The sequence below is a fragment of the Sciurus carolinensis genome, chromosome 1 (genome assembly GCF_902686445.1).
Source record: "Sciurus carolinensis chromosome 1, mSciCar1.2, whole genome shotgun sequence".
In the NCBI taxonomy this organism is placed as follows: Eukaryota; Metazoa; Chordata; class Mammalia; order Rodentia; family Sciuridae; genus Sciurus; species Sciurus carolinensis.
This window is the reverse complement of record NC_062213.1, coordinates 88,910,538-88,927,049: the sequence shown is the minus strand read 5'-3', so window position 1 is coordinate 88,927,049 and position 16,512 is coordinate 88,910,538. Positions and strand designations below refer to the sequence as shown.

Here is a 16,512-nt window from a genome sequence, read left to right as displayed (position 1 = left end):
TGGGAGGAGAGAATAGAGACTGGCAGCCATCTTACTTTGGGGCAAGCTGGCAACACAGGTTTTTCTTGACGACGGTTTCAGGGCGGTAGTGAAGGGTGGGGAACGGTAGCATTTTTGAGTATGGAAACATTGGTGGCGTCAGACTGGCGTGAATTTCGAGACCCAGAGAAAGACTGGGACTGGCAGCCATGACAAATAAGGGCGGAATAGCACGGGTGTTGGATTGCCTCGTGAACTTGGGTGAAGGTTCAAGATCTGGATTTGACCTTTGCTCTGAGCTTCCTGGTCACCCGGACGTTCTGTAAACCCGGACCCGTAACAGAAAGCGCTGCCCAGAAGCGCTCTTGGAATTCGTTCTTTCATCATTTGCCTTTTGAATGCCCGCTTCCTGTGAGGAAGTATCGCCTGAGCCGAATGGTGAAAGGACTGTTGGGAATTGATTGAGGCAGGCGGGCAGCGTCGGGGGGAGGTGGCGCAGGTACGCTCTGCAGCTGCCTACAGCCTGCTAGAGCTAAAGAAAGAAGCTGTAAGGCCTGTGAGAAAGGGAGGGACTAGATTAAGCAAGGCCTTGTAAATCGATTTTGTCCTAAGGGCGAAGAAGAAACTTTGAAGGGTCTGTGCGGAGTGGGTGAGCATTTTGCATTTTAGAAAGATCACTGCTTGGGGCTGGGGAGATGGCTCAATCGGTAGAGTGCTTGCCGTGCAAGCACAAGGCCCTGGGTTCGATCCCCAGCACCCCCCCCCCCCCAAAAAAAAAAGAAAGAAAAATCATTGCTTGCCTGTGTGGGAATGATGACTGGAGTCTGCAGTCCTAGCTACTCGGGAAGCTGAGGCAGAAGGATCCCTTAAGCCCTGGAGTTGAAAGCCATCCTGAGTTTTAAAAAGGTGGACTAGGGGGTACTAGGGTGTAGGCGCTTAGCATATGTGAGGCTTTGGGTTCAATCCTCATCGGAAAGAAAGAAAGAAACGCATTAAGAACGATGGGGTGGAGGAGACAAAATTAGAGGTGACGGGAACAATTGTGAAACTCTTTTTAACCACGGAAGAGATGATGGTAGTGTGTCCTAAAGAAGGGAGAGTGTGGATAAGGAGACATATATTGGATTAGGGGATATGAATGTACCGACTTGAGCAACTGGATAAAAATGATTCCATTTTCTTTTTAGTCTTATCATGTCTGCCAGGTCCAGTCTTTCAGTGAGTCTAGAATAACTTTTAACGTGCCTGTGGGATATCCATTAGACCCAAAAGGTTTGAGGTGTGTTTGTGTGCATACAGATAGCTGTTGGAGCCACGGAAGTGAATAAGATAGCCTAGAGAGAAGAATACATATATTTGAGGGATATGTTGAGGGAAGGAAGCTGAAGAGAGGACACTGAGAAGGGGCAAACATAGGAAAAGAAGAAAACCAGAAGAGTGTCTAACAATCTTGTCAGTGTGTTAAAAGTAACAAAAATATTAATAATAACAAAAGTAATAAGGGAGCATGGTGTTCACCTTAATCACAGCAATTTGGGAAGCTGAGGCAGGAGGATCACAAATTGAAGACCCTATCTTTAAATAAATAAAAAGGGCTGGGGTGTAGCTCAGTAAGAGAAGACCCTTGGGTTAAATCTCCAGTTCTATCACCAAAAAAGAAAAAAATAAATCAGCAAGAGGTAAATCGTGTACATTGGATTGTGCAACAAGGTCACTTAGTAAATAGAAAGCTATTTTATAGATATGTGGTGTACAGACAAGATTGAACTGGGAAGACACAACACATAAATAGTTTTTTCATGGTATTTACTGTGAAAAGGAGGGTCGCCATAGGATGTTGCATGAAGAATAATTCCAGAGATAAAGGACTTTTAGGTAACCTGTGGGACAACTAGATGGAAATGTCCTAAGAGCAGTTGAATATATAGATCTAAAACTTAGCAGAAAAATATGCCGTGAGGGGATGGCAGGAGCAAATAGAGGAGAAAATAGCCCATTGACACTTGGATTACAAAATTCACCATTGAGTTGGATTTATAATTCAGTGGTAGAATATTTGCCTAGCATGCATGAAGCCCTGGGTTTGATCCGTAGCAATAGGAGGGAAAAAATTAGCTGAGAGGAGTGGGTCTGGGAGAAATAAGAGTTATACTTTTGATTTTATTTAGTATTTATTTTTGTGATTTTGGGAATTGAACCCAGGGGTACTCTACCACTGAGCAACATCTCCAGCCCTTTTTATTTTTTATTTTGAGTTCTGCTAAGTTGCCCAGACTGTCCTCAAATTTGCAATCCTTCTCCCTTAAACTTTCCAGTAGTAGGAATTACTGGTGTATGCCACCATACCAGCTATACTTTTCATTTTACCTTCAGTAAAGATCCATCTTTACTAGTAGACTTTTTTTTTTTTTTTTTTTTTTAACAGAAAATTACTTTTCATAAACTCCAGTGAGGGGCCAGAGTTGTGTCGCTCAGTGGTAGAGGGCTGGCGTAGCACGTGTGAGGCACTGGGTTCGATCCTCGGCACCACATAAAAAGATGTTGTGTCCATCTACAACTTTAAAAAAAATAAAAACTCCAGTGATGTAATCAGAAATTCTGAAACATAAACATTTTTTTAAAAAATGTTTTTCAGCTGTAGATGGACACAGTACCTTTATTTTGCTTATTTATTTTTATGTGGTTCTGAGGATTGAACCCAGTGCCTCACACATGCCAGGCAAGCGCTCAACCACTGATCTACAGCCCTAGCCCCAACATCAACATTTTAATGGTAGTTGAAGCCATAGATTTGGATAAGCTCCCCAAAGAACAGCAGAGGGCTAAAAGGAATATTCTGAGGAATTCTAACCCTTAAAGGCATAAGTAGAAAAACTCTTGGAGAATCTTTGAAAAGGAATGGTGAAATCATGCATGGTGGCAAATGCTTATAAACCCAGCAACTTGGGAAACAGGAGGATCACAGATTTTGAGGCCAGCCTCAGCAGTTTATTGACACTGTCTCAAAATAGAATGTGGCTCAGTGGTAGAGTGTCTCCATGGTTCAATCTCCAGTACTGGCTGGGTGGGGAGGGGGGGGGGTCGGCGGGGGGGTTCGATAAAAAAGAAATAGCAAATAAGGAAAAACAAAAACTGGAAGTGGAAATTGTCAAAAAGTGTCATATGTCCTGCAAAAAGGCAGTTAATAGGGAAGGACTTTTTAGCTCCAGACCCAAGTTTCTTGAAAGATCTTCACAAGAGTCAAATCCAGATCTAAAACTCCCCAAGAATCACTGGGCAATCCAGCCTCCTTGCTGTTCCACCCTTATCCATCATGTCTGCCAGGTCCAGTCTTTCAGTGAGTCTTAAAGTTGACACCAACTGAATATGACACCACAGATCTTGCCACATTCACGAATGCCTCTCTCAATCCTCATATGACCCTGAAACTGCCATCAAAAGCCTGCTGCTGTTTGGCCCAGTGGCACATGCCTGTAATTTCAGCAACTCAGGAGGATCGCAAGTTCAAGGCCAGCCTTTCAACTTAGCAAGACCCTAAATTTTATTTAAAAAGGTCGTAGCTCAGCGGTAAAGCACTGGTGGGTTCAATCCCAAGTACAAAACAACAACAACAACAACAAAACTCCTTTTCTAGAAATAATGAAGGACTTAAAAGCAGGAGTATAAGTAGAAGTTGAAAAGGCCAAGAACTAACCACATATTTAATGGGTTTTCCCCAAAAGCACCCAGGATGGTCATAAAAGTTGCAAAGAGATTACTTAACAGGTACCAAAGTCCTTAGTATGAAGGTTGAAGAAAAGTAAAGCCAGATGGTGCACATTTCAAAAAGGAAGAATTTTTGCAAAAAGATGGAAACACAATAGTCTAAAAGTACCAATGGGTAGCAAAGATATGACTGGCAGAATAAACAGTCTCTAGAAGGTTGAAGGGAAGAGAATCCATTTATAAGTCAGAACCTGGGATTGAACTCAGTGGTATAGTGTGTGCTTGCACCAGCCTGTGAATCAATCCCTGGCACCCAGAACATAATAAAAGTCAGAATCAAAAATTTCTTCTCCACCTCTGACCATTTTTTTCTCTCTTATAACGACTGAAACTTCCTTTGTAAACAATCTCCCCTATATCCTCATTTTCCTTGCAGATTGCTCATTAACACTTCCTAGAGGAATAGTCTTCAGGTCAGAGGTAACTGTGATATATGGAAGGGGAATGTGCCCCATTAAAGCCCACAGAGGACATGGCATTGTATTTATTTTTGTATACCAGGGATAGAACCCAGAGGTGCTATACCTCTGAGCCACAACCCAAGCCTTTATTTGTGAATTTAGTCTTTGGGATAACAGGCCTGCACCCCTGCACCCAGGTTGAGATCATTGTGCCATTAAAGAGCTGAGCAGATTTCCTGGAGTGGAATTGGAGTACATATTAACAAGGAGCAACTGCATAGAGAAGGCCACTTGTGCTTATTACCAAAAAACTTTTCAGTTTAGGGTTTTTTTGTTAGCTGCAGTCAGACAGCCATTCCTCCTTGGCTTAAACTATACATAATCTGTATGTTAAAACAGAAACCTCATTTATTGCCTTATATATTTTTCCTGCCCTCTCACTAGGCTTACAGGCACACACCACTGCCTGACCACAAAAATCTCTCTATAATTTCAGATTATTAGTCCTGTTTTTCTCTTTGAATCAACACATTGTATCTACTTGTCCCAGTCTATCAGTCTATATGCTGCTTCTCTGCTTCACCAGAATTAATATTTTTTCACTCCAAGCACTCCCTTAAAGAAATCTATGTCCTGTTAGCCCATTGTCAACAAGGCGTTTCATGACTCTCCCATACACCTTCTGATACTTGTGCTCTGGGCTTTACTCCCACTCCCCACTTTGCTGAGGATTGAACTCAGGGCTTCACATGTTAGTCAAGCACTCTACCTCCAAACTACTCCCCCAGGCTTCGGCTGTATTCATTAATTCTGTGCTGTGTATGGTACTGGGGGTGGAATCCAGGGCCTTATGCTCTGGTGCTTGTGAGGCAAGTGTTCTACCACTGAGTTACATCCCCAGCCCCGGCTTTTACTCTTGAGTGTTATCCTACAGGGACTTACTATCCTGCCAGTCTGCTGTAGTTCTTGGTTCCCTATTAACTATAAGCCGCCTCAGTTATTCGTTTTAACCCAGGCATCATACCAACTCCTAATTTCAGTTGAGGTTCAAACTTAGCTGTAAGTCTTTCTGCTGTCTCCTGGCTCTTGAATGGAAGCAAAGGGGCCAAATTCATTTTTTGAATCCTAATGATCTGCCATTCAACAGTCTATTTAACTGTTGCCTTTGATTCATTCTCCAGCTCTGACACTGATATGACTGGGCAAGTTCCTTATCTCTCTGAGTTTCCTTTCTCATCTGTGAAAGGGGAAATATAATATCCACCTCAGAGGTCATTATTTATGTTAAATAGTGTATATAAAGTGTTAGCGCAGGGCGTGTGCTTGATAAATATTACCTAATGTTTATTATTTTATAAATAATGTAAAACAATTTTCACAAAGTTTCAGCGATTCAACATGCTTTTTATCAACAACTCTATGCTGCCCCCATGGGGAGGACTTTTTCCAAGACCTTGATTATTTTAAAGGTTGTGATAAAAACAGCCCTGTCTCAATTTCACCAGCTAATTAGAATTTAATTTTCCTTTGGTTGGTTGTTAAGTAAAAATTACCTTATATTCTAACTTATTTGTCTCCACCTTTCTTAAATAACATCAGAAAAACTGGTTGATTTTTCTGAAAATAAGATATACTGTCTCTACAATGTTCTCTTAATCTGCTAATCTAGTAACATTGGCAAGAAAGGAAAAGTAACTGACTGTGCTGGCACACACCTGTAACACCAGCAACTGGGGAGGCCGAGGCAGGAGGATCCCAAGTTCCATGTCAGCCTCAGCAACTCAGAGAGAACATGTTTCAAAATCCCAAAATAAAAACAAAATAGAGCTGAGGGTGTAGCTCAGTGGTATAGTGTCCCTAGGCTGCCAGAGACTGCCAAAAAAAGAGAGGGAAAAGTCATTTATTTAGTCAATATATGTAGCATTTATCGTGATACTCATATAGGATAAAAAACACAGTGGTAAGCAAAACAGATCAGGTCTGTATGGGACTTACTGTCTACATGCGTATACAAATATAAAATTCTAAATTGAGATAGATGCTATGAAGGAAAAGAATAGAATGCTGTGACAGAAAAATTAATAATCAGTGGAAGCTTCTCTTTGAGGAGGTGCAGTCTGAAAGACAAGAGGCCAACCATCTTGAGCACAGGAGTATTGTAGGCCGAGAAAAGAATACCTGTAAAAGACTTGGAAGAAAGGCAGAACTGACAATTTGGGGGACTAAATCATATGGTAATGAATCATTTTTCAGGGGTTCTGGAGATCACTGCTTTTTAATCTTACTGCTCATAATCACTGTGTGTGTGTGTGCCTGGGATTTAACCCCAAGGGCACTCTACCACTGAACTATATTCCCAGTCCTTTTTTTATTTCTTATTTTGAAACAAGTTCTCACTAAATTGTCCAGGCTGGCCTCAAACTTGAGATCTTCCTGCTTCAGCCTCCTGGGTAGCTGGGATTACAGGTATGTGCCATCACACCCAGCTCATAAATCACTCTTTAATAACCATTAATACTTTACTAAGAATCAATAATGTTAGTTTTTTGGTTTTCATAATCCTCATCTAGAATATTCCTTTGTGAAAATGTAGAGATTTGCAACATTGTTTCTTCTTATCTAAAGGGGATACAATTTCACTTACATAGTATTGCTGATTTCTGGAATATTATATGTCCAAGCCCAATACTCTAAATTCATTTAGATTTTTTTTTTTTTTTTTGCGGTGCTGGGGATTCAAACCCAAGGCCTTGTGCTTGCAAGGCAAGCACTCTACCAACTGAGCTACATCCCCAGCCCTCTAAATTCATTTAGAATGCCAAGAATCTTGTTATTGCCAGTCAGCCAGTGATCTTAGTGATTTGGGAGGCTGAGGCAGGAAGACTGCAATCAGGGCCAACCTCAGCAGTTTAGTGATATCCTGTCTCAAAAAAAAAGAAAAAAGAAAGAAAGGAAAAAAAAAAAAAAAAAAAAAAAAAAAACTGGGGCTGTAGCTCAGTTAAAGCACCCTGGCTTCAATCCCCAGTACCTTTAAAAAAAAAAAAAAAAAATTCAGCTCCTCAGTAGGCCGAAGCAGGAGGATCACAAGTTTGAGGCCAGCCTGGGCAACTTAGTCAAACAAGGCCTGAGGATGTAGCTCAGGGTAGAGCACCCCTGAGTTCAGTCCCCAGTGCTGAAAGGGTAGAAAGGCAGGAAAAGGAAAGAAAAAAAAAAAAAAATAGGGCTGGGAATGTGACTTAGTGATAGAGCATTTGCCTAGCATGTGTGAGGCCCTGAGTTCCATTCTCAGTTTTCTTTTAAAAATAAAGTTTTGCCAAGTGCAGTGGCTGCAATCCCAGCAGTTCCTGAGACTGAGGCAGGAGGATTTCAAGTTCAAAGGCAGTCTCAGCAATTTAGTGGGGTGCTAAGCAAATTATCGAGACTCTGTCTATAAATAAAACACAAAAAGGACTGGAGATATGGCTCCATTGTTAAGTGTCCCTGGGTTCAATCGTGGCACAAAAAAATGAATGAATAAATAAATTAAAATAAAAAAATTTAAAATAAAGATAAATTTAAAAGGACATAGCATCAAATTTGACTCAATCATATGTAGTCTGTCCAAAATTTCCCAAAACTTAAAGTTGCACTTGGACCATTTTAAAAACTAACCAGGGCTGGGGAGGTGGCTCAGTGATAGAGTGCTTGTCTAGCATGTGAAAACCTGAAAAAAAAAAAAAATGTTAAAAACTGGTCAGATTGTGATATAATTAGCAAGTCTCAACAAATTTCAAAGGACTGAAATTATATAAAGAACATTTCTTGTCCACACTGCATTTAAGCTAGAAATCAGTAACAAAAAAAAACTGTAAAGTCTCTATGTTTAGAAATTAAGAAATACATTTCTAAATAAGCCAGAAAAACAGTGTAGTCACATATTCCTGTAATCCCAGCTACTGACAGGCTGAGACAGGAGAATCAGAAGTTTCAGGTCAGCCTGATAACTCAGCAAGACTGCCTCAAAAAAAAAAAAAGTTGGGGGACTGGGGAGATAGCTCAGTTGGTAGAGTGCTTGCCTTGCAAGCACAAGGCCCTGGGTTCAATCCCCAGCCCCCCCCCCCAAAAAAAAAAAGGTTGGGAATATAGCTCAGTAGTAGAGTGCTCCTGGGTTTAATCCCCAGTACCACATACACACAAAAAAGGTGAACGTCAGTCAGGTCTATACTCTCTCTAGCTTTTTTTAATTTCAGATTTTGATCTGTAAAGATTAAACATGAATAAGCTAAATTATAATTTTCATGTAAATTTGTAATTTTAATGTAAACATTTTTCTAAAAGATATATAGATGCAACTATGCCTATAATAGAGGCAGGTCTATATTTATATAGAGACTATCCTTTATATTATCATACATATGAGTTTTTCTTTACTAACTGGTCTAAGGAGGTGATTTTCCAAATATTGAAACAAAACATGCATATTTAAAAGAGCAGTTCTATATTGGTCACTTTTATATTTTGAGATTCCCAGTAAGATTTTGTTTGTGAATCTGGATCATTGCTATTTGAAAACTACTGTCATTTATTTATCTGAATTTCATCCTAAAAGCCTATTTCATGAAATTTGACATTGCATATATAGTCATAACTTTTTTTTTTTTTTTTTTGTACCAGAGATTGAACTCAGGGACACTCGACCACTGAGCCACATCCCCAGCCCTTTTTTGCATTTTTTATTTAGAGATAGTGTCTCTCTGAGTTGCTTAGCACCTTGCTGTTGCTGAGCCTGGGTTGGAACTCACCATCCTCCTGCCTCAGCCTCCAGAGAGCCTCTGGGATTACAAGTGTGCACCACCTCGCCCTGCTTTTATAACAACCTTTTAACATTATTATCCTCCTGTAGGTGAGAAAGTGTAGTCACAATTAAAGTAACTACAAACTATTATGACAAATTGCAGTTTCATTCCAAATATCTGCTTTCCACACTACACTGCTTATATCAAAATTTGAATAAAACTTTATTAAACATAGGAGAGAGTTCTCTAGTGAGTATTACAAAATTTTGCCTTAGCTTCATCCAATATCTGACTTTTTTTATTAAATTTTTTTTTTATTTTTACAGACTGCATTTTGATTCATCGTACACAAATGGGATACAACTTTGCATTTCTATGGTTATACAGTATGTAGATTCACAGCATTCATGTAATCATATATATAAGTAGGGTAATACTATTTCATTCTACTATCTTTCTGTCCCCCATCCCCTCCCACCCCATTTTCCTCTACACCATCCAAAGATCCTTTATTCTTCTCATATATCATCATCCACTTGTCAGAGAAAACATTTGACCTTTGGTTTTTTGGGCTTGGCCTATTTCACTTAACATGATATTTTCCAACTTTCATCCATTTACCAGCAAATGCTGTAATTTTATTCTTCTTTATGGCTGAGTAATATTCCATTGAGTATATATACCACAGTTTCTTTGTCCATTCATCAATCGAAGGGCAGTTAGATTAGTTCCACAATCTAACTATTGTGAATTGAGCTGCTAAGAACATTGTTGTGGCTGCATCACTGTAGTATGCTGATTTTAAGTCCTTTGGGTATAAACCGAGGAGTGAGATAGCTGGGTCAAATGGTGGGTCCATTCTAAGTGTTCTGAGATTTGCAACTCCACCAGCAATGTATGAGTGTGCCTTTTTCCCCCCACATCCACGCCAACACTTATTATTGCTGTGTTTTTGATAATAACCATTCTAATTGGAGTCCCTCCCCCCCTTCGGTACTGGGGATTGAACCCAGGGCCTTGTGCTTGCAAGGCAAGCTCTACCAACTGAACTATCTCCCCAGTCCCTAACTGGAGTTAGATGAAATCTTAGGGTGGTTTTATTTTGCATTTCTCTAATTACTAGGGATGATGAGCCCTTTTTCATATATTTGTTGATCACCTGTATATGTTCTTTGAGTGTCTGTCCAGTTCCTTAGCCCATTTTTTGATTACTTTGTATTTTTGGTGTAAAGTTTTTTAAGTTCTCTATAAACTTTGGAGATTAGTGCTGTCTGAAGTGTGTGTGTGGAAAAGATTTTCTCCCACTCTGTAGGATCTCTCTTCACATTATTGTTTCCTTTGCTGAGAAAAAGCTTTTTAGTTTGAATCTCTCCAATATCTGACATTTTTGTAAGACATTACAGCATACTAATAAAAGACAAAACCTATTATCTCTAGGAACACAGAAAAGCATTTGAAAAAACCCAACATCCATTTGTGACTTAAAAAACAAAACAAAACAAAACCTCAACACATTAGAAATATAAGAGAACTTTCTCAACCTGGTAAAAGATGTATATGAAAAACTTGAAGCTAGACTGGGAAGGTGGTGGCACGCCTTGTAACCTCAGTGGTTCTGGAGGCTGAGGCAGGAGGATAGCCTCAAAGACAACCTCAGCAAAAGTGAGGCGCTAAGCTCCTGTCTCTAAATAAAATACAAAAAATAGGACTGGAGATGGGGCTGAATGCCCCTGAATTCAATCCCCAGCACCCGCTCCTGTCCCCCACCCAAAAACAACAAACAAACCAAGAAAAAAAAAAAAAAAAAAAACCTTGCAGCTAAAGTCATACTAGAAAAAGATTGAGTTTCTCCCTAAAATCAGGACAAGATAAAGATGTCTGCTCTCTCTCTCTCTCTCTTTTTTTTTTTTTTTTTTTTTTTTGGCGGTACTGGGGATCGAGCCCAGGGCTTGCACTCTACCAACTGAGCTATCTCCCCAGCCCAAGATGTCTACTCTCAACATTTATGTGCGACATTGTATTGGAAGTTTCAGCTAGGGCAATTAGACAAGATACAGCATGCTTAGCACATTTATAGATGGACTATATAATTTTTTTATTTTATTGTAAACAAATGGGATACATGTTGTTTCTCTGGTTGTACATGAAGTAAAGGCATACCATTTGTGTAATCATACATTTACATAGGGTAATGGTGTTTGATTCATTCTGTTATTTTTTCCTCCCCCCCACCCCACTGGACTATTTAATTTGATGAGTTGTAGAACTGAATCCAGAATTACTGCCACAGGCTGGACTGATTCACTTAAGATATTTAAAGCCAAAATTCATGTGTTTGGGTTTTAAAATCAACTGAAAATAAAAATTTTGCTAAGGATTAATGAGAACTATTGTGTGCTTAGCACTAGATATAGAGAAACACAATTCTTCCCTGGATGAGTTAATTACCAAAAAAAAAGCCAAACGCTCAGCCAGTGAATACCTGTTTTAGGATAGACTATGGCAAGTCTCCTCACTTCCAAACTCCTTTTAACTTTTTAATTCTCTAAATCGATTTTGTTAATTCTTAAGGGCAGGGACTGTATATTGTACTTTGTGCATGGTTTCTAGTAATCATCAGTTCCATACACTTCTATTGGATAACTGCATTGGCCTCTGATACTCAGCTGGACTGTATGTAAGCTAAGGAAGCTTTGAATCACGTGTTTTGGGAAGACAGTTCCTGGAAGGGTACCTAGAAGAGCCTGAAATTCTAAAAACGCTCCAGGTTTGGGAAGGTCTCTGGGAGGGTTTTCTACTTTACTTCTCTGAGCACCAACGGAAGTCCCTCTTTGAGTCATCTCTGGTGATTTAATGATAGGTGGCAAATTCAGGACGGAGTAATCCGTGTCCATTTCGTTCTTCCCGATGCATCACAAGCGGGTAACCAGTTGGCAAATCTGTCGTCGTTACAAGAAAAAAATAAAGGTTGCATTCAGAGAAGTCTTAAGGCAACCCTACGCCTTCTCTTCCCATAGTAAAGATGGCAGCGCCCTGAGCGAAGTTACAGACAACACCACTTCCGCATTTCTCTTGCGCCCTGATCCAAGATGGCGGATGAGGCCACACGACGTGTGGTGTCTGAGATTCCAGTGCTGAAGACTAACGCTGGACCCCGAGATCGGGAGTTGTGGGTGCAGCGATTAAAGGAGGAATATCAGTCTCTTATCCGGGTCAGTTGTGCTTTATAATCGACCGCGTAGCGGAGGGTTTGCGGGTAGTCATGTGTTCTAAGGAATAGGCTCCGTGTGGAAGCTGCTTCCGGTTTTTTAATTTAACTTAAAATTCAGAGAAATGGGACGGTTGCGGGGCTGGGAGATTAAGGAAGGATGAGGGGAAGTAGGCGGAAGAGACTCAGGTTAGGAACAAAGTGGGACTAGACCTTGTAATTAAAGACAGCAGCAGTATTTTTAAGTTACGCCTTCCCGGAAGGTGACGTGTCTCTATGGCTCCAGGTGTTTGTTCTAGGGGATGTAAAAGGGGGGTCAGAAGTACTTGTTGAGGCCCTAAACCCCAACGCATCTCTTTGCCCTCTCTTTCACTCTTCCTAAAGAAGGAAGACACGTTAGGGCTGAAAATTCAAGTAGGTGTTAGTTGTAGAGAGTTGGGTCGTGGAACTAATGGTTAGAAATGAGCCATCATATCAGCTAATCTTCCTATAATGGGAAGAGAAGAAAATCTCTTGTAGTGTTCTTAGCAGATCTTCATGTATTCATTCACTCTGTGTGTGTAAAATCGCAGTATCATTATTGCTCCTAGACTCTAGGTGAAGCCTAAACTGTGGTGGACAGAAACATTATCATACAGTATTTTAAGTGGAGAGTGAGAGAGAAATGACCAGGATGTTCTGAGAGTATGAGAAGCAATACCTCATCTAGCTTGAGTTTGGTTAGGGAAGGCTTCCTGAAAGCAGTAATGCTTGGGCTGAGACTTAAAGGAAAACATAAGTTGACCTGAGAGAACATAAGGGTGGGAGAAGGGTGCTCAAGGCACAAGGACAGCATGAGCAAAGGAATATAAGCTAGATGTGGCATGATGTATATGAAGAAACAAGTAGTTCAGAATTGCTAGAGCTTCAGATGTGAGACAGGGAGTGGTAAACAAGGCTGGGGAGATAGATTTGAGCACTTGAATTTTATTTCATGGTACTAGGGATTGAACCTGGGGCACTCTACCACTGAGTGACATCCTCAGTCCTTTTTATTTTTTATTTCGAGACAGGATCTCTGTAAGTTACACAAGCTGGCCTACAACTTGCCATCTTCCTGCCTTAGCCTCCCCAGGTAGCTGGGATTACCAGTGTGTGCCACCCACCACTCTAGTTTAAATTTTATTTTGGAGGTGTTGGGATGCCTTTAAAGGATTTTAAGCTGAGGAGTAACATGACCAGATTTAGGTTTAGGTCAGTAACAGAAAAATACAGTTGACCAGGGGTACGGTTAAAGGTAGGAGAAAAATTAGGAGCTTGTCATTAATCCAAATGAAAGAGAGATGATGATCTAAATGAGGCAGTGTGGCCACAATAAAAAGGAGAAGTAGATTTGAAGAATATTCAGCCAGGCATGGTGGCACTCATCTGACATCCCAACTACTCAGGATGCTAAACCAGGAGGATCACAAGTTTGAGGCCAGCTTGAGCAGTTTAGCAAGGCCATAAGCAACTTAGTGAGATCCTGTCTCAAAAATAAAAAAAGAACTGGGGATGTAGATCAGTAGTAAAGTGACCCTGAGTTAAATCCTCAGTACCAGAAAGGTCAAGGAAAATTCCCAGGTTTTTGTCTTCAGTTACTGAGTGAATGCTAACTCTTCAACCTGAGGTTGAGAATGCAGGATGAGAAACAGGTCTGAAGAAATATTATAAATTCTAGGTGGAAGTGCCAGATTTCTGGTATCTTCAAATTAAAGGTGGAAATTTGAGAATACAGTTGTATACTTAAGTCCAAAGTTCTAAGGAAAGATCTGGACTAAAGATAAAGATTTGGTAGTCATGAGCACGTGGGTACTAGTGAAATCCAGGACTGCTTGAGGCCCTGCAGGAAGGAAGTATACCATAAAGTGAATTGTGGACTGAGGGCAGACACTATTAGAAATGAGAAAAGAATCCAGATGATATCTTCACATCTTTTGTGCCTGCTAAATTGACTAGAACTCAAGTCTTCTATTCTCAGCTCTGGGCAAGTCCCCAACTAACCAGGGTAGCCTTGTCTTTAGTTTTGCTTATGTCAGAAAAATTTGGTAAACATACTGAGAGAGAAAGTAATCATAGTTTTCTTTTGAGGGGAGTGGGAATACCCTTGGTTCCACCCCCTCCCCCTCAAAGATCTCATTCTCTGCTTTTAGTATGTGGAGAACAACAAGAATGCAGACAATGATTGGTTCCGTCTGGAGTCCAACAAGGAAGGGACCCGGTAGGCATACCCTCTGGGAAGTGTGGGGTGGAAGTCTTACCTGGCTTTTACAGTTTGGTATCCCAAAGTCCACTGCTGGAACTGCCTTGGGTCATGTTAGCTCTTTCTACTTCTACAACTCCAGAGTGCCCCAACTCCTATCTGCATGAGCCTCCCAAGTTTGGCCTAAGCCAAGATGTCATTGAGTATAAGAGTGATGGGCAAATTTGACTGAGGTTTGGTCTTTGTTCCAGGTGGTTTGGAAAATGTTGGTACATCCATGACCTCCTCAAATATGAGTTTGACATCGAGTTTGACGTGAGTGTGATGGAGTGGGAAATATGAAGGTTAGTAGAACAGGAGAGATCAGATGATTATTAACAAGCTAACCTTTCTTGAAGAGACCAAAGAAAATTTTACAAGTAGGAAGGGAAAATTGAAGTTTGAAGCAAGCATTAGTTACAGCTTTTACTCTCCATGTCCAGAATCCTGGCATGTCCAAGATGCTGGGGAAATTTGCTGAACATTTAAATTCAATCAAGAAAGATTAAAAAAGAAAAAAAAAAAAAAAAAGAAAGAAAAGAAAAAGAAATACGTATGTTTGATTAGAATATTTCCTGTCTATCCTAATTCTGTTTTATTAAGGCTTTATAATTCCTCCAGATTCCTATCACATATCCCACTACTGCTCCAGAAATTGCAGTCCCTGAGTTGGATGGAAAGACTGCCAAGATGTACAGGTAGGACTGAATAGGAGATGGGAAAGAGTCAGAGAAGGGCTTAGGGAAGAACTCTCAAGACAGAAAACCTCAAAGTCTATTGGCTTAGAGGAATTCAAACCTGGGCAAAGTACTGTGACTTTGTTCTCCGTTCTGAGTACTAGTGGTCTTCTTGTGCTCCCAGAGACTGCTGTGCATTTTGGTGAATTTTGCATGTCAATATCTTCCTCTTATCCTTCTCATAGGGGTGGCAAAATATGCCTGACTGATCACTTCAAACCTTTGTGGGCCAGGAATGTACCCAAGTTTGGACTAGCTCATCTCATGGCCCTGGGGGTAAGTTTGGTACAGTTGGTATAGGAAGGGGAGGGGTTAGGGTTAGGCCCTGGGTAGTACAAGAAAAGTAAAAGAGTAAACAAGGAATAACAATGTTGTCTCTTGGGCATGTTCCCCCAGAATCTCTCTCCAGGAAGGAGCTTCTGATGGAACAAGAGGCATTGACTGGGTGGTAGTAATCTCACAGGGTCTCCCTTGTATTGCAGCTGGGTCCGTGGCTGGCAGTGGAAATTCCTGATCTGATTCAGAAGGGTGTGATCCAGCACAAAGAGAAATGCAACCAGTGAAGGATCAAGCCACTGAGGCAGGACAGAGGGACCTTTGATAGGCTACGTTCCTTTCTTGTGCATCACTCTTCTTACTCATCTGATCACTTCCCCCTATAGCTCTCCACCTCTGGTGTTTCTAAGTTGCTGCAGCAGACATTATTGATGAAAACAACAAACACATAGTATTGCCACTGAGTTTTTAAGTTAGGCTGCACAGGGAGGGGAAAGACTTACTTTAGAAAACCAAGAGGCAATTTATATTCCCTTCCCAAGTAGAGCAATGAAGGCCTCGATCCTGGTGGCATAGGGAGTAGCTGAAAATGAGTACATAGCCTTTTTTTGGTTTTTGTTGACAACCCATCAATAAAAGCTGCTTCCCATGGTAGTCCGTCATTTTCGTTGGTGGCTGTTAACAGAAGGTGAGCAGCTAAAACCAGAGGCACATTGAGCAGCCATAGTAGGCTGGGAGGAAGTGGATAGTGGAGTATTCTCTGGTGAGGAGCTGAAGAATGAAAGAAAATCTGACTGCTCTCCCTGCTGCCGAGATCTGCATTGTCCTTTAACAGCATGCCATGCTTTGCCCTACTGCTTAAGACTGCAAGGAGGTTGAGGAATGGTTTTGCAGGTCCGGCATTCCCTGCCCTCCCAGAATCTTCCTATCCATATGTGGAGTACTAAATGCTTCTCCGCGGTCTGCTGTCTGAACCTAGTCCTGCGGCTTGTCACACTGGCACCCGTCCTGATCTGCAATCCTCGTGGCCATTCCCGGACTTTCAAATCTACATTCCTTCAGGTCACAGGACGGGGTGACGGAAGCCTGGATCTCGAAACTTGCTTTGGAG

The 16,512-nt window shown here is 41.0% G+C and overlaps 1 protein-coding gene and 1 non-coding gene across 2 annotated transcripts; both read left to right on the top strand.

Annotated features, from left to right (window-relative positions):
• The first annotated feature begins 505 nt into the window (after positions 1-505).
• Positions 506-16,055, top strand: Ufc1 (ubiquitin-fold modifier conjugating enzyme 1). Its single transcript, XM_047557730.1, has 7 exons — positions 506-628; positions 11,938-12,132; positions 14,300-14,367; positions 14,601-14,664; positions 15,010-15,086; positions 15,311-15,401; positions 15,608-16,055. The coding sequence occupies exons 2-7, from the start codon at positions 12,010-12,012 to the stop codon at positions 15,686-15,688; spliced, it is 504 nt and encodes a 167-aa protein (XP_047413686.1). The 5' UTR covers positions 506-628; positions 11,938-12,009; the 3' UTR covers positions 15,689-16,055.
• Positions 8,170-8,242, top strand: Trnaa-ugc (transfer RNA alanine (anticodon UGC)). The gene has a single exon. It is a non-coding gene; the product is annotated as a tRNA-Ala (tRNA).
• Positions 16,056-16,512: the final 457 nt, after the last annotated feature.